This window comes from Asterias rubens, chromosome 13, assembly GCF_902459465.1.
Source record: "Asterias rubens chromosome 13, eAstRub1.3, whole genome shotgun sequence".
Classification (NCBI taxonomy): Eukaryota; Metazoa; Echinodermata; class Asteroidea; order Forcipulatida; family Asteriidae; genus Asterias; species Asterias rubens.
This window is the reverse complement of record NC_047074.1, coordinates 5,694,503-5,713,622: the sequence shown is the minus strand read 5'-3', so window position 1 is coordinate 5,713,622 and position 19,120 is coordinate 5,694,503. Positions and strand designations below refer to the sequence as shown.

The following is a 19,120-nucleotide window of genomic DNA, read 5'->3' as shown; positions in this document are numbered from 1 at the left end:
AAGTTTTTAAAGGCAGTGAACACTATACCAGGGCGCCGTTTCTCACAATGTGTTATACTATCAACAGCTCACCATTACTCGTTACCAAGTAAGGTTTTATGCTTATAATTATTTTGAGTAGTTACCAATAGTGTCAAAAAAAAACTTTAAATGAAAACGTATGCATGATGAAATGGCCGAATAAATATTAATAATATCTATTCAACATTTAAATTAACAATTAACTGTTAATTTGTCACCAAGTGCAAATGTGCTTGGAGTGTAAAGTGTTAATATTATTTATCATTTCTAACGCAGAAAACAAAAATGTAGCTAAACTACTACTGCATGTTATCTGAACCCTCCTCATCATACTGACTGACCATTCAATATCATCTTCTGTGCATTATAAAAGCTATGCCAGACTCGATATGCTGTTATGATGTAAATGCATCAGCACAGTACACAGTACACTTGTAAACAGTACACAGTCAACCCTCCGACTGACTGACCATACAATATCGTCTGCTGTAAACTATGCCAGTCTGCAATATGATGTGTGGTTAATACATCAACACAGTCAACCCTCCTATCACTGTCTGACCGTTCAATGTCATCTGCTGTGAATTTGGATAATATATAAACTATGCCAGTCTGCAATATGATGTGTGATGAATGCATCAACACAGAAGACAGTCAACCCTCCTACTGTCTGACCATTTTAATATCATCTGCTGTAGTGGTGTGTATTTGATTGATAGATGGCATGATAGATGGCAAGGCATGACTTTAATATGCCAGCCTTCAATATGATGTGATGAATGCATCTACACAGTCAACCCTCCTACTGTCTGACCATTTTAATATCATCTGCTGTAGTGCTGTGTATTTGATTGATAGATGGCATGATAGATGGCAAGGCATGACTTTAATATGCCAGCCTGCAATATGATGTGATGAATGCATCTACACAGTCAACCCTCCTACTGTCTGACCATTTCAATATCATCTGCTGTAGTGTTGTGTATTTGATTGATAGATGGCATGATAGATGGCAAGGCATGACTTTAATAAGCCAGCCTGCAATATGATGTGATGAATGCATCTACACAGTCAACCCTCCTACTGTCTGACTATTCAGAATCATCCACTGTGAATTTGAATGACAGAAAAACTATGTCAGCCTGCAATGTGAATGATCATGTGGTGAATGGCCAGAACCCCCCAAAAATATAATTATGTTACACTTGATGGGATGAAACTAATATACACATTGACTGGTAACTAGGTCAATAGTGCACTTCTTTTCCCCCAAGGGACTTTGACTCTTAAGTGACCAGAAGAGGAACCTATTTCCGAGCCGAAGGTCGAGGGAAGTATGTCCCATATCTGGTCACTCACAGGCCCGAGGGTGGATAATCTTGTACTTTTTCCCATAATTATACCAGTCCATATGTGTTTGAAAATGAACCTCAGTCTTAAATGTGAAATAAGACACTTGGAAAGGAACACATATTCTCCCGATTCATTTCACATCAAGAGAGGGCGCTGTAAGCAGTCAAAAGTTAAAAGACTAGTGACTGTATTAGTTCACCCCACATGACCGTGTTTCAGCCAATCAAAATATAGAATAAATAAATAGTGAACTTGCGGGTACATTCATTTGTAAACCTGTGTTGTGGGTGTGTTGGCTCTGAAAAAAGCCAGTGTGGTCTCGACGTTTCAAACAGAATACCCTACACTTGAGTTGCTTCAGGCTTAAAATAACCCGCATAGATACACATAAACCAATAGACATCGAACCAAGATTCAAGATAATTGCACTGACGTGATGATATCATGTAGTGAATGCATCTGCAACGTGCACAGTCAACCCTCCTACTGTCTGACCATTCAATATCATCCAATGTAGTGTTGAATGATATGCCAGCCTGCAATACGATATCAAGTTGTGGCCTCATCTTCACAGTACACTGTCAACCCTCCTACTGTCTGAACATTCAATTTCATCGAATGTGGTGTTGAATGATATCAACCCTCTCACTGTCTGACCATTCAATGTCATCCAATGTAGTGTTGAATGATATGCAGCCTAGTATATGACATCAAGTTGTGGCCTCATCTTCAAAGTACACTGTCAACCCTCCTACTGTCTGACCATTCAATTTCATCCAATGAGGTGTTGAATGATATCAACCCTCTCACTGTCTGACCATTCAATGTCATCCAGTGGGGCATTGAATGGTACATAAACTATGCCAGCCTGCAACATGATACCATGTGGTGACTGCATCTACACAGTACACAGTCAACCCTCTCACTGTCTGACCATCCAATGTCATCCAGTGTGGCTTTAAATGGTACATAAACTATGCCAGCCTGCAACATGATACCATGTGGTGACTGCATCTACACAGTACACAGTCAACCCTCTCACTGTCTGACCATTCAATGTCATCCAGTGTGGCGTTGAATGGTACATAAACTATGCCAGCCTGCAACATGATACCACGTGGTGCCGCATGGTACACAAAGTTAGTACTGTGCACAGTAGTGCCACCGCACACAAAACCCACACAGTTGAAAGATTTCAAATGGATGGTCCACTCACTGGATAATGTAACCAAGAGTAGGAGGGGTAATTTCTGTAGTGCTTGGCAAAGTTACATCATCATAGAGGAGATAATCCCTGACCAGCTTTGGAAGGAAATCCATCTTGGGGATGATCTTTGTGGCACACACCGTTCCTAAATGCTCTGTGATTGCAACTCTACAGAGATGGTACAGAGTGTGTGGCTTTCCTGCACAAAAATAATCACAAAGTAACTTTGATTAAATTTTTGAGGTAGGGTCAAAGATCGGTGATTAAATTTTTGAGGTAGGGTCAAAGATCGGTCAAAGAGACCCTTCCCATGAAATATGTAAATTGCAGACAGTGCATGCGCACTAACATTTTGGTTGGCAAAATGAGAGAAAATTGCGCTGTTTTGTACACGGCTAATGGCTGCGTGACGCAGATGCGATTGCGCGTCTGCTTCGTGCACAACTCTATGGCGTTTGCCAACCAAGAGGGTCTGTACGCATGCGTGAATGTAATTAGCATATTTCATGGGAAGGGTCCATTGTAATGCTCATTCCAGGCACAATGATTAAGAACGATACAATGAATGTGTAACATTTTCAGCTGAATAACGTGTCTTTTTTCATGGTATTTAAAAAAAAAAAAGGCCAAATCCATTCATCAAACACTCAGAAAATCTTAGATACGATTCAAGCAAGAATCATTTCTAAGATTCAAATATTTTGGGGTGAAAAATTATTCAAACCATAAGAAAGAAAGAAAGAAAGTCTTTCTAAGAATAATTTATACTATCAGCAGCTGCTGTTCTTCTAGCCCAATAAGTTTTTATTCAGTATTTACCAATTTATGTCCCTACCTTAAAGCCATTGGACCCTTTCGGTTAAGAAAAAAAAAAAAAGTTCACAGATTTACAAATAACTTACAGGGTTTACAGAAGGCAATGGTGAAAGACTTCTCTTGAAATATTATTCCATGAAATGCTTTACTTTTTGAGAAAACAGCAAAACAATATAAAATCTCGTTAACGAGAATTACAGATTTATTTTAAACACATGTCATGACACGGCGAAACGCGCGGAAACAAGGGTGGGATTTTCCGTTGTTTTCTCCTGACTCCGATGACCGATTGAGCCTAAATTTTCACAGGTTTGTTATTTGATATAGAAGTTGTGGTACACAAAGTGTGGGCCTTGGACAACACTGTTTACCGAAAGGGTCCAATGCTTTAAAGGCAAAGGACACTATTGGTAATTACTAAAAATTTAGTATTAAAGCTTACTTGGTAACAAGCAATGGAGAGCTGCTGATGGTATAAAGCATTGTGAGAAACAGCTCTCTCTCTGAAGTAACATAAATTTCGAGGAGGAAGTAATTTTCCACGAAAGTGATTTGAGGTCCCGAAATCAAGCATCTGAAAGCACACAACTTTGTTCTCCCATTTATTATCTTGCATGACCAATTGAGTTCAAATTTTCACAGGTTTGTTATTTTATGCATACGATGAGATACACCACGTGAGAAGACTGGTCTTTGACAATTACATATAGTGTCTAGTGTCTTTAAACCACTTTTTGCCAGAATATACAAGCAAAACTTTTACAAACATGCAATACTGCAAAAGGAAATCTGATAGACATGATTGCAGAAACTGTCCAGGTTGTAATCATGCCTCGAAAGTTCACTGTGTACAATGTGAATGTACATGCACTGACCATGTTTCGCTTTAAACGTACAGTATCGAAAAGGAGAAAAGGTACTGGAATTTCATGCTCAAAGTATCCCTATTTCCAGGTATTGATATGAAGTCCCCAGTTCCATACTTCTCTACTCCCTCATTCTAATAAGGATTACAAGGAACCCTTAAGCCGTGTTCACACTGCACTTTTATATTAAAGTATGGCGACTTTTCTGTAGAATTATCAATTTTTACAACTCACATTTAGGGGGACTGTTGGTAAACTTCCCTCCCTGTCAACTTACCATGACCCTGATGTAAGGTAACAGACCGAGAAAGGTCGTGGAAGACATCCGCGCAACCACGGTAACTTAACATGGCTGCTAAATACTTCAATGGAACAGCCCTGCCCTGTAAACCTACCATAACCATGAAGTCAAATGCTATGCAAACATTGCGGAATATAGGTCCAGGTGGGAACGCAAGGTAGAACTACACCAAGGCTAGCAAACATTGCGGAATATAGGTCTAGGTGGGAACGCAAGGTAGAACTACACCAAGGCTAGTCACAGTAACTTTTCGAGTGGCAGCCGAAGAAAAAGTCTATTAAAAACTCTGCTTTAGTCTGCCATCATTGAATTAATCATGGGACTTAGTCAACTAGCGGTTGTGGCTTATGGCGAAGGTTTGGCCAATTCGTGAACAAAACCCACACTGTCTTGAAAGAGAAAAAGAAATCAGATTGAGAAATGGACTTACCTGCTAATTCAAGTACTTCATTCAACTCTCTGTGGTCTTGTATATACTGGATGTTGTGTTTACACAGTCTGAGTCTGTCCACATAGTTGTACACCAGCTTCATCATTTTCAGCCATGTACTTCTACGCCTTGAATAACGGATCCAGTCCTGGCTACAAAAACCAGTTTGGTCCAAACAGTCAAGTCTCCAACGCTTCCCTGATTTCAAAAGTAAATTGGCATATTCAAGATCATCCGGTAGGTATACAAATCTCATGTGGGAACATCCAAGATCCACACCGTAATCTAGAAGAAATTTCAGGGATGGTACATCTTCTTCACAGCCTCTGATAATGCAGTAACCACCCAGTCGACTACACACAACAGCACCAGAGTCCAACAGCAACTTAGCCATGTCAAAGTGTTTACGATCCATTGCTACTGAACACACAAGATGTGAAATGTCCCAGCATCTACTTTTAACATCTTCCGAAGTAATCTTGAGGCCAAAGTCAGGATCGCATCCTGCTTTGAGAAGGGCTCGGACGACCTCCGTGTGACCTTTCATTGCGGCAAAATGCATTGGGGTGTGTGGTTGTTCAGTCTTGCCATAAGTAACAGTCTCCAGTATTTCTATACTTTTGGGTATAAGTAGCTCCAGACACCTGAGGAAAAAATTACAATAACAAATGTGTGTAATAAGAGATGTTATACACACACACATCGGTGTATGGGTAAAAAACCAAAATTACAAATTTGTAGTTGGTGGTTTTTATTGGTACACACACTAAAAAGTGTATAACCAGTGCATCCTCCCTGTTTAATTTCATATGGGGCTAAAACTGAACGAAACCAACATCAAAGATGGACAGAAATGTGAACTCTGGGTGAATTTGACACGTTGACTACTTTGTTAATAGTTGTGCTTTCTGTTTAAAGGCAGTGGACACTATTGATAGTTACTCAAAATAATTATTAGCATAAAACCTTACTTGGTAATGATTTGGTAGTATAAAACATTGTGAGAAACGGCTCCCTCTGAAGTGGAGTAGTTTTTGAGAAAGGAGTAATTTTCCACGAATTTGATTTTGCAACCTCAAGTTTAGAATTTAAGGTCCCGAAATCAAGCATCTGAAAGCACACAACTTCGTGTGACAAGGGTGTTTTTTTTCTTTCATAGTTATCTCGCAACTCCGACGACCAATTAAGCTCAAATTTTCACAGGTTTGTTATTTTATGCATATTTTTATGTTGAGATACAGCAAGTGAGAAGACTGGTCTTTGACAATTAGGAATGTACCTTGAGGTAACCAGGGCCAAATTTCATTAACGGCAAATACTGCGCTTACGATTTTCCGCTTGCAGGGAAAGCAAAGAATTTCTACGCTAGCTAGATGTGTAAGCGAAGAATGCCTAGTAACATGGAGTACGCATCCCTACGGCATAAACAAACCTTTTTATTGCCCTTTTGGCTAAAAATCAGGAGGGCCGGTTGGTCGTTTTTGTTTTGTTTTTTTTCATAATTTTTTTTTTTTCAATAGGACCTATGTCAGAGGAGAAAATAAAAATCCACTTTTTTTTTTCAATAAAAAATTCATTTTCATGAATTAGTGATTGGCAGTTCCGGCAGATCTTCGTTTGCAATAAAATCATTGAGATTCAACGATCGGTAACAATGCACTATCAATGAACTTTGCCCCGCATCGTGCACGCCCTCAACCGGTGAAAGTTATACATGTTTGAATATACTTCAAGGCTGACATTGCACCATACTACAGGCGTGCGGCACACTGCGTGGCAATTCTTTCTCAGTTCGTGAATGTGCGTATTGTGTTGGAGTCTATCAACGGCCAATCACAGCGTGCGGGCTGTTAATGCACTTTGCATGCAGTGGGCGACAGATCGAACCATGTAGCTGAGCGCATCAAGGTGTTTTAACATTTTGTGAAGAACACCCGCACGTACAGACAATATCAGACACTTCATCGTTCATCTTGATTTCTGACAGCACTCAAAAATAATACTTCAGCTTTGAATAAAGGGCTTATTGTCATTTATTGGGCATTCAAAGTATAAAATACTCTGAAAAAAACCTTAAAAAAAACACCATTTTGAAGAAAAAGAGAAAAAACGCGACCGTGGATTTCTTACTTTTTCGGTCGGTCAGAAAAGGGCAATAATTTCTTTTTTCTTCTTATGCCTAAGTTAAATAATATTGACCGCTAACTGACCTAACATGACTTTTGTCAGCAGCAACGTGAATGGGTGCCAATACTGCACTTTCAGTACATACTGGAATCATTGCCGAAGCACCATGCTCAAGCAAATACTCCACGCATTCTGGGTAGTTTTCCTGTGTGGTTATATACAATGGGGTTGCACCATCAGAAGCAGCTGAGTTGGGATTCGAACCTAGAGAAGCAAAAACAAAAATAGGTAATGCGATGGTAGGCGCTCACCGATTGTCCCACCTCACTGACCTTTAGTTGCGTCATATGTTTCTCTGCTCATTCACTTCCTTAAACTGAAGCTGCCCTCATGATAAGAATGATTTAGAGTGATTTAATAAGCACGACTGAATTCAACAGAATCAGGCAAAACATAGGGAAGGATTTTGAAGGATTTTGAGGTGGTTTCCAATGGGGGACTTTTGTGAAGTTACAATCATGTAGGTGATGGCAGCAGATAAATCCATTGTTCTTTGTAATATGCAGATGCTTAGAACTGCATAAACAATGGTAGATTAACCTGTAAAGTCTGCTGCCACCTAGAGTTGTATAGTCTCCCACTACAAACTAAAGAAATGTATATAATAAGAACTAGAGGGTGCACTGGTGATGCTGCTTGCACAAATGCGACGGAGCCACAGAAGATATGCGCGCACCATTCTGTATGTGCGTTGGATAGGAAACACACGTTGAGTTTATTGAACGCTACCCGATGCTGTTTTTATAACTTACAAAATGGCCGTACAAACACATGCTAAGCAATGCTGTTTTGTCAACTTAGAAAATGGCCGCCTGCACGCATGCCGGGTCTGGTATTAGGCCAGTGCGCACTTCAGTTCTTATATATAACTCTATGATCTCTATTTACCATGTTTGATTAGAAGCTTCAAGCAGTCCAGGTGCCCATACTGTGCTGCAGTGAACACCGGTGCAATACCATAGTCATCTTTAACATCAGTCTTGGCGCCAGATTTCAACAAAATGCAGAGGATATCTGCAAATCCTTGATAGGCTGCCTCATGGAGTGATGACCAGCCGTTCCACTGAGTACAGTTCACATCAGCTCTTTTCTGGAGAAGCAACTCAACACACTCTTTATGGTTGCCTGCCACAGCTGTGAGAACAGAATATGGGAGAACTTGCACACATAAAAATGCTTGGTGTAATACATAGATTGTGCAAGTCTTGCAAGGCTTTGAATTTCCGGGACCAATGTAGCCTTGGCCCATGCGCAGCAATTCAGCAACACAGACTGCACGCAGTGTATACACGAGCAACGTACACATGTATACATTGTTTGTGCTGTACATCATGTACATTGTACAGCGAGAACAGTATAGCGTAGTCATGAGTACGGTCGTGTCTTCAACCTCGTGCGTGTGGTACCGTACGTGTACCGTACAGATGGTACATGTACATGTACAGTACGTATGTGTACATACGCTGTACACGTATTATATTATGCACTGTGTTATGTATGGGGGTGCGCTGGCGGAATTCCGTGATGGGGACTGGGATTTTGCAGGTCGCGGCTGGCTGGAGCGCCTTGATCAAGGCTAGGACCAATGTGGCCATTTAGTCAATAAGTGTATGCTGTTTCTTCAAATGTTTAATTTATTGTAGTTTATAGATACAAAAACTGTTGGGAAATTCAAATTTAACAATGAAATATTTGAAAGTAAACTAAATTTAACAAATCAACAAAGAAAACCAGCAAATAAGACTTTACCTGGTTTCGGTGACTTGTCATGCTTGTAAACAATTAACAATTTTGCCCAACTGATAATCACGTTATTAGTAAACCTATGTTATGGTCATATCATAGGCCTACCAGTAAAATCATGTGGTGAATGCATTAACCTGTTAACAGCACACAGTCGACCCTCCTACTGTCTGATCCTTAAATGTCATCCAATGTGGTCTTAATTTATACTGTGCCACCCTGCACTATAATATCAAGAGGTGAATGCATACACATAGTACAGTCAACCCTCCTACTGTCTGACCATTAAATGTAGTCCAATATGGTTTTTAAATATACCTATGCTACTGTTAATTTATGTCAAGAGGTGAATGCATGTACAGAGTCAACCCTCCTACTGTCTGACCACTCAATGTTATCTAATGTGGTTTTGATGTATAACTACATGTATAACACTGCCAATTTATATCATGAGGAAATCTCCCTCACATTCGATCAATCTACTCCGTGGTAGTAGAACTAAGAAAGACAGTTCTCTAAGAACAAACTCTACCTGGCAAGTAGATAGACACATGGTGTTACCACAAACCATATAATATTGCATACGCAGTATACAGTCAAACATCCTACTGTCTGACCATTCAATGTCATCCACGGTGGCTCTGAAGGAAAGATAGTGGTATTTTTTCATTTAGCTTCTCTAGGTCGACCCTAGTCTTGGTTCAAGACTCTTCTGGATTTGTCACAACAGGGCGCGATATCACCCCCAACGCGCTATCAACCACGAACCGCTATCACCCGAGAACCGCTATCACAGGAGAGTCTTGGCACATTCGTTAAATCTCCCCCCCCCCCCCCAAAAAAAAAGGGGCGGGCTCTGCGGGAAACCTACGCACGCGCATTATGTTTCCCCCCGATTTTGGGGGGAGATTTAACGAATGTTCCAAGACTCTCCTGTGATAGCGGTTCGTGGTTGATAGCGCGTTGGGTGATAGCGCGCTCTCTTGTTACAAATCCAGGAGAGTCTTGAACCAAGACTAGGTCGACCCCGGAGTGCTCACTCGGGTGAGCCCCTGACAAGAGCTAATCGAACAATCACACTCGCCCTCTCGCGGTGACTGCATGCACATCAGGTCACCCCCAAGTGACCCACTCCACAAGCAGGGCACTGATGGGGGCTGACTCGGTGAGCCCCATCAAAATTATTTGAACGTACCGGGGCAGACCGGGGTCGACCCAGGGAAGCTAAACGAACGCACCCAAAGTGAACTCATTGAAAGTAAAAAGCCCACAGGTTCAGGGGTTAATGCAATTTACCTTTATGAAGTGGGTAGATTTCACTTTGGTTGCATATGTCTAGCTTGGCTCCATGATGTATTAGTTGCTCTATCATCTCCTTGTTTCCAGTATGTGCAGCAAAGAACAGCGCAGTTTCACCTTCCCAGGTTTTAACATTCAAATCTACAGATATTAATATTAATAATTTATTAAATGTTATATTTGCATTGATCGAGGGGTTGTTGGGATAAAGAATATAATTTGTGCTTTACCCAACACTGATCCATGTGGGTTAAAAAACTTTTAGTTTTCTCAAGTCCTGTGGAAACAACTGTTGTGGGGACCCACTGCTGTGTACCTGATAAGTGCTGATTCAGGCATGTACCCACTGCTAATATAGGTGGGTACCCACTGCTGATATAGGCGGGTAACCACTGCTGATATAGGCGGGTACCCACTGCTGTAACAGGCGGGTACCCACTGCTGATATAGGCAGGTACCCACTGCTGATATAGGCGGGTACCCACTGCTGATATAGGCAGGTACCCACTGCTGATATAGGTGAGTAACCACTGCTGATATAGGCGAGTACCCACTGTTGATAAAGGCAGGTACCCACTGCTGTAATAGGCTGGTACCCACTGCTGATATAGGCGGGTAACCACTGCTGATATAGGCGGGTACCCACTGCTGATATAGGCAGGTACCCACTGCTGATATAGGTGAGTAACCACTGCTGATATAGGCGGGTACCCACTGCTGATATAGGCAGGTACCCACTGCTGATATAGGTGAGTAACCACTGCTGATATAGGCAGGTACACACTGTTGATAAAGGCGGGTACCCACGAAATATGCGGGTACCTACTGCTGATATAGGCAGGTACCCACTGCTGATATAGGCAGGTACCCACTGCTGATATAGGCGGGTACCCACTGCTGTAATAGGCTGGTACCCACTACTGTAATAGGCGGGTACCCACTGCTGATATAGGCGGGTACCCACTGTTGATATAGGCAGGTACCCACTGCTTATATAGGCAGGTACGCACTGCTGATATAGGCGGGTACCCACTGCTGATATAGGCGAGTAACCACTGCTGACATGGCTGATATAGGCAGGTACCCACTGCTGATATAGGCAGGTACCCACTGCTGATATAGGCAGGTATACCCACTGCTGATATAGGCAGGTACCCACTGCTGTTACAGGCGGATACCCACTGCTGATATAGGCAGGTACCCATTGCTGATATAGGCGGGTACCCACTGCTGTAATAGGCAGGTACCCACTGCTGATATACATGTAGGCAGGTACCCACTGCTGTAATAGGCGGGTACCCACTGCTGATATAGGCAGGTACCCACTGCTGATATAGGCAGGTATACCCACTGCTGATATAGGCAGGTACCCACTGCTGATATAGGTGAGTATTCACTGCTGATATAGGCGAGTACCCACTGTTGATAAAGGCAGGTACCCACTGCCTAAATAGGCAGGTACCCACTGCTGTAATAGGCAGGTACCCACTGCTGATATAGGCGGGTACCCACTGCTGTAATAGGCGGGTACCCACTGCTGATATAGGCAGGTACCCACTGCTGATATAGGCAGGTACCCACTGCTGATATAGGCGGGTACCCACTGCTGATATAGGTGAGTAACCACTGCTGATATAGGCGAGTACCCACTGTTGATAAAGGCAGGTACCCACTGCTGTAATAGGCAGGTACCCACTGCTGATATAGGCAGGTACACACTGCTGATATAGGCAGGTACCCACTGCTGTAATAGGCGGGTACCCACTGCTGATATAGGCAGGTACCCACTGCTGATATAGGCGGGTACCCACTGCTGATATAGGTGAGTAACCACTGCTGATATAGGTGAGTACCCACTGCTGATAAAGGCAGGTACCCACTGCTGATATAGGCAGGTATACCCACTGCTGATATAGGCAGGTACCCACTGCTGATATAGGTGAGTATTCACTGCTGATATAGGCGAGTACCCACTGTTGATAAAGGCAGGTACCCACTGCCTAAATAGGCAGGTACCCACTGCTGTAATAGGCAGGTACCCACTGCTGATATAGGCGGGTACCCACTGCTGTAATAGGCGGGTACCCACTGCTGATATAGGCAGGTACCCACTGCTGATATAGGCAGGTACCCACTGCTGATATAGGCGGGTACCCACTGCTGATATAGGTGAGTAACCACTGCTGATATAGGCGAGTACCCACTGTTGATAAAGGCAGGTACCCACTGCTGTAATAGGCAGGTACCCACTGCTGATATAGGCAGGTACACACTGCTGATATAGGCAGGTACCCACTGCTGTAATAGGCGGGTACCCACTGCTGATATAGGCAGGTACCCACTGCTGATATAGGCGGGTACCCACTGCTGATATAGGTGAGTAACCACTGCTGATATAGGTGAGTACCCACTGCTGATAAAGGCAGGTACCCACTGTTGATAAAGGCAGGTACCCACTGCTGTAATAGGCAGGTACCCACTGCTGATATAGGCGGGTACCCACTGCTGATATACATGTAGACCTTTCTTTTGTTGATAAACAAACCGCCTTGGTTGGCATGGTCGACCGAAAGTTAGTAAAACACTAAATCTTAAAAACAGATGTTTTAAACAAATTCAGCATTTTCTGCAAACTTTCAATTAAATAAAATACCTCTCATAATTATTTGTTTTGTTTTTAACAAAATCAACAAATTTGGTTACATTGTTACAAAAAAATAGCAATCTTTTTTAATTTGCACTTACGGCTTTCCATAGTTTTCCAATCTGGGTTGGCAAAAACTCGGGCTGTGACGTTGCAAAAGAAAGGTCTGTAGGCGGGTACCCACTGCTTATATAGGCGGGTACCCACTGCTGGTATAGGCAGGTACCCACTGCTGTAATAGGCGGGTACCCACTACTGTAATAGGCGGGTACCCACTGCTGATATAGGCGGGTACCCACTGTTGATATAGGCAGGTACCCACTGCTTATATAGGCAGGTACGCACTGCTGATATAGGCGGGTACCCACTGCTGATATAGGCGAGTAACCACTGCTGACATGGCTGATATAGGCAGGTACCCACTGCTGGTATAGGCAGATACCCACTGCTGATATAGGCAGGTACCCACTGCTGTAATAGGCGGGTACCCACTGCTGATATAGGCGGGTAGCCACTGCTGTAATAGGCGGGTACCCACTGCTGATATAGGCGGGTAGCCACTGCTGATATAAGTGAGTAACCACTGCTGTAATAGGCGGGTACCCACTGCTGATATAGGCAGGTACCCACTGCTGTAATAGGCGGGTACCCACTGCTGATATAGGCAGGTACCCACTGCTGTAATAGGCGGGTACCCACTGCTGATATAGGCGGGTAGCCACTGCTGTAATAGGCGGGTACCCACTGCTGATATAGGCGGGTAGCCACTGCTGTAATAGGCGGGTACCCACTGCTGTAATAGGCGGGTACCCACTGCTGATATAGGCAGGTACCCACTGCTGATATAGGCAGGTACCCACTGCTGTAATAGGCGGGTACCCACTGCTGATATAGGCGGGTACCCACTGCTGTAATAGGCGGGTACCCACTGCTGATATAGGCGGGTAGCCACTGCTGTAATAGGCGGGTACCCACTGCTGATATAGGCGGGTAGCCACTGCTGATATAAGTGAGTAACCACTGCCGATATAGGCGGGTACCCATTGCTGATATAGGCAGGTACCCACTGTTGATAAAGGCGGGTACCCACTGCTGTAATAGGCGGGTACCCACTGCTGATATAGGCGGGTACCCACTGCTGATATAGGCAGGTACCCACTGCTGATATAGGCGGGTACCCACTGCTGATATAGGTGAGTAACCACTGCTGATATAGGCGAGTACCCACTGCGTATATAGGATTTGAACTGGTACCCATTTACCTTTGTGAAAATAGACAGAATTACAAGTACTGTAAGTGTCTTGCACTCTTGCACAAGGTCATCTAAGTATCATGACCAGGATTCAAACCACCAGCCTGATGACTCCAACATCAGAACTAAGTGAGTCTGGTTTACTCAGCCACAACACACCAAAACTATTTAATCAAACCTGCCACAGACATCATAGGCCGTGCACACCTAGAACCATTTAATCTTGAGGTAAGTCATGGACCAACAACGTCTCCTAAAGGCAGTGGACAGTATTGGTAATTACTCAAAATAATTGTTACCATAAGAACTTACTTCGTTACGAGCAATGGAGAGAGGTTGATAGTATAAAACATTGTGAGAAACGACTCCCTCTGAAGTAATGTAGTTTTCGAGAAAGAAGTAATTTGATTTTGTGACACCGGAATAGGATTTTGAGGTCCCGAAATCAAGCATCTGAATGCACACAACTTGGTGTGACAAGGGTGTTTTTTCTTTCATTTTTATCTCGCGACGACGACGACCAATTTAGCTCAAATTTTCACAGGTTTGTTATTTTATGCATATGTTGAGATACACCAAGTGAGAAGACTGGTCTTTGACAATTACCAAAGGTGTCCAGTGTCTTTAATCAAATAGAAGACATGTTGTTGTTTTTATTGGAAATTGCCATTTTGAACAACTTTGCGCGCGCGCCAAGCATTCGCCATGTTGCACCTTATAGTGACGGATTTTTGGTTGTGCAATGGGTTGTGATTGGTCAATACGCAATGGGGCGGAGCTTAATGGATCGGTCTTTTGCTTTAAGTCCCCCCCCCCCATACAAAATTCTTGGTACACGGCTGGGCCCCCCAGTTAAAAAAAGCCTCTTGCCAAGGTCGTCGTGGCTTGGACAGCTTGGTATAGAGTCATGTACCTGAGTGACTATCAGGGGAGACCAGGAGAGGCTCTGACTTCGCCACTCAACTCGTGCGTGGTCTCCCCTTCCAGCCTCTTAGGCTTTACGAAGCTGTGCAAGCCACGAGGGCCTTGACAAAAGGCTAGGATCAGCACAGTTTTGTGTACAAAACCATGGGCAAAAAAATAATGCACGAACCATCTTCATCTTCTATATGCTCCAGTAGTATCTTCACACAGTCACAGTGGTTAGCATTAGCTGCTTCATGTAGAGGTGTCCAGCCTCGATTATCATGAATATCAACACATGATCCGTTTGCTATCAGCTGCTGCAGTGATTTGATGTCTCCTACTCTAGCAACAGCACCAACAGAGGAGCAGCGGTCTGGGTACGCCTCAGTGAAATCCATTGTTCAAGTTGGTTCTTTCACAGGGTAGTGACTGTACATGTGTCAGCTAATAAAAGCAGGAAAATGAAGTTACTATAATGCAATCAAATGAAATTTAAATTTCTATGACACATTGATGTGACTGCAGTCAAGGATTTTAAAAACAGATGATCATATTATATTGAAGCGTTGCAGTCAGTCAGAAGGAAGGTTACGTTGATATTCCGGTAATACAATTGATATGTGAAAGAAATAATGCTTAAAACTTTCTGTGATTTTGATAACTTTGGGCCCGTGAACCCTTAGTCTACGCATACGTGCAGACATTTACGTGTTGCAATGTGGAGCATTTTATTGGGGGGCTAATGAAAATCTGACTTTTCAAAAAATATCGTACTACGCCGTTATCTTGTAACCGATACGCGCATGCATGACGTAATCTTTTAACCTCGGGTCAGCTTTGTCGCGTGCGGTTAGGTAATCTGTGGCGGTACCAGACCTTGGAAGTTTGATCTCCTGTTCGTTGTAACTCCTTGTGTATTATTCCTCCATGATGTAATAAAGTGAAATCAGCCCCAGGCCCATGGCCCAATTTCATTCAAACAAAAATTCAGCAGTAAGCAGAGCCCAGAGATCTGCCCCATCAATAGTGCCAATATCCTGGACTCCCTCCGCTTCTATCGGAGGGCTAGGCCCAGAGCCATGATGATCTAGTTTGACCCTTGACATTGACAATTACGACCTCGTCGTTAGGCTCTACAATTATATACCCATACAGGGCCTACTTCTACTTCTACTTCTACATCGGTACCGTACTTGGCATTATATAGTCCTTCAGTTAGGATGTAAACGCCAAGGAAGGATAGTAGCTGCTTATGTGCGGTGCCAAGGCAAGTGTTGCAGGTGCTGACAAAAGGTGCAAGTAAAAAGTTGTGAGGTGTAGATATTTGCTCAAACGCCGATTGCTCGATGGAGTATCACTTTTGCAATGCACCATCTGATCATACACATGTACATGTATCAGTGTGTCACTGTGTCACACTGTCACTGTGTCAGTGAAAATGCCTAAATGAAAAGTAGGAAAACTTTACATATCCTGTCACACCTTTTACTTTTAGCATGTTTAGTTTTACATTTTACTACCAAAACTACCTTCTAGCTACTACATAGCCCTGCTGGTAGGCAGGTGAGGTACGGTAGGACGTCAGTCTGTCAGTAAGTGCCACTGCAGTCTGCACTGCAACGGAGGAGTCCAACCTGGGCTAAATTATGACATTCATTTTGTGACTTTTTTGCTGTTGTGTGTGCTGAGTTGATAATTGCCTAACTAAATTATTACTAATTTAGATAATATTTTATTGTACATCAAGTGAAAAATTGGTAGCAGGACACGGACTGGATAACTTTCCGTATGGCGTCACCTGGTTTTTCACTCATTTTTACATAATTATATATAATATATAAAGAAATATCTCATTTTTATTGAGGTAAGTTAGATATTATTACTTCATATCGAATGAAAAAGTAGTGGCGCCATACGGAATCTTTTCCCATGGAACTTTTCAATGCGTTATCCCATCACAAGAAAAACATTATCGTAGCGTCATACGATATCGACCCTCATATGTTTTTGAAACCCCAACTTTGATTACCGTTTACCGCGAGATTGTGCAAGCTGCACCAGTTGCAGAAGCTATGCAGGTTACTCACGATTTGTATTTTTATCAGGCTTAATCATGCTGAGAATAAAGCTTCCTGGCGTTGGTTATGCTTAAATATTTATGAAATGATTTATTTTTGGTACAAATCACTAGTGCATTATTATGCCAACATTCAAATTTATTACAGTATGTAGCTAATCATTTTCACTTAAAATATTTAAATTTTTTCCTCGTATTGGCACACCATAGAATCCCAAAACGTGACCACCTCACGTGATCCATCTAGTCACTAGTGACTAAAAAAGAATGAAACTCAATCTTGAAGATAGTAATTTTGTTTTGAACTTTCGAGGTTGGATGATGTTTCTTTGACTCATTTGAATGTTGGCATAATAATGCACTAGTGATTAGCACCAAAAATCAATCATTTTATAAATGTTTGAGCATAAACTGCATAGCTTCTGTCACTGGTGCAGCTTGCACAATCTCGCTGTAAACAGGAATCAAAGTTGGGGACCGAAACCATATGAGGGTCGATAACGTATGACGCTACGATATGTCTTTAGTTTAGACTTTATGAATGATATCTCTGGATTCTATTTTAGTATTATAGTAGCCGTAATGCCGTGGGACAAAAATGTAATAAAATTTGTTAATAATTTTTGGGGTTGAACAAAGAATTGACTAGAGTGGGATTCGAACCAACGACCTCCGGATTAACGTGCCGGCGCTCTACCAACTGAGCTATCTAGCCCTATATTGGCGGTGTCCCTATTTTGTCAATATCTTTGTTCGGGGGTGCCAGTCAGAAGCCATACAACCGTTAACTGCCGTGTAGCCAGGGATCACACCCAAATTACGATACAACCTGGGAAGCGGCAGCTAGGGGATCACCTTAAGGGTGATGCGACTTTTTGTTTCAGATATCAATATAAACCACAAGGGAAACTGACTGGGTAAATTTGTAATAAAGTTTAAGTACTGTAGTAATTGAATAATATTTTTGATTTATTTTGCACGCCATACTAGCTTCGGAATATTCAATAAAATACCAACCAATGAAAGGTGTGAAAACATATGACGTTGCTCCAATGTCGTGCATGCATAAGCACTGCTAAATGGCGGACTGTCTCTCGCAGCGTAAAAAAGTAAAACCCAAACTTATTGTTAAAAAATTAAATAGATGATTTGTAAAAAAAAAACATCAGTTTTTGATTAATGATTGTGATTGTTAGCAATTTTCCTGTTATCCTACTGAAAACACAAGACACCAGGATATATTTACGTTCTTAACAAGAAAATAGTGTCGTCTGTAGCCCTGGGCTAGTGTCGTCTGCAGCTTGTTTTAGTGCCGTTCGGTTTACTTGTTGTTGTTCGCCGCCATTTTAAAACCAACACTTGAACGTTGGTGGCGCGCACAACTCGTCGGCAAAGTTGGTGCGCCCTCTCTGGCACCTTTTTTTGGGGGGGGGGGGGCTATTTACAATCTCTATCTTGTAATGTTTAGGTTTGCAACAATTTAATCATTTGAAAGCCGACCAGCCATTTTGTCCGTAATCGAAATATATAATGTTTCACGCCGTTCCCGGCAGTCAAGTGTTTTCACCTTTTCGGGGGATTACCAAACAATAAATGTCAATGCAGGGTGTGGACGGATATTTCGTGGCCCACTTTAGCTGGCTCGCCTAGGGTACAGCATCCCCGAGACAGCGTCTCCTAGGAAACTGTCTCTTGTTGTTAGGTTACTCTGTCGGTCGGCCGGTGTCACCGGGAACTCTGGGGGATTCTGTCTGGGGGACAGATTCACCGCCTGGGACCTCCGTCCCGTCCACACAGGGCTAGCTCGATGACGTCCACCGACGACGGAACTTCAGTGGGGACATTTCGCTATGTTTGACACGCAGTCTTTTCCACCCGTAAAACAGCCACTTGTACGGAGCTCCAAGTGCCATCTTATCATGATAAATATATACATAATTAGTTTGCCAAGTTTACTCTTTAAAACGAAAAAGCCGACTTATCAAGAAAAGTTATCTTACTCCTAAAACGAAGATGT

At 42.6% G+C, this 19,120-nt stretch overlaps 1 protein-coding gene across 2 annotated transcripts; it reads right to left on the bottom strand.

Moving 5' to 3' along the window:
- Positions 1-747: 747 nt before the first annotated feature.
- Positions 748-18,497, bottom strand: LOC117298936 (ankyrin repeat and SOCS box protein 3-like). Of its 2 annotated transcripts, XM_033782319.1 has the most exons (8): positions 18,350-18,497; positions 16,556-16,665; positions 15,214-15,470; positions 10,221-10,364; positions 8,070-8,315; positions 7,205-7,385; positions 4,995-5,638; positions 748-2,780 (listed from the first exon to the last, which is right to left on the bottom strand). In XM_033782319.1, the coding sequence occupies exons 3-8, from the start codon at positions 15,422-15,424 to the stop codon at positions 2,587-2,589; spliced, it is 1,620 nt and encodes a 539-aa protein (XP_033638210.1). In that variant the 5' UTR covers positions 15,425-15,470; positions 16,556-16,665; positions 18,350-18,497; the 3' UTR covers positions 748-2,586. The 2 variants fall into 2 exon arrangements, with proteins under 2 accessions (XP_033638210.1, XP_033638209.1); XM_033782318.1 differs by lacking the exon at positions 16,556-16,665.
- Between the last annotated feature and the right edge of the window lie 623 nt (positions 18,498-19,120).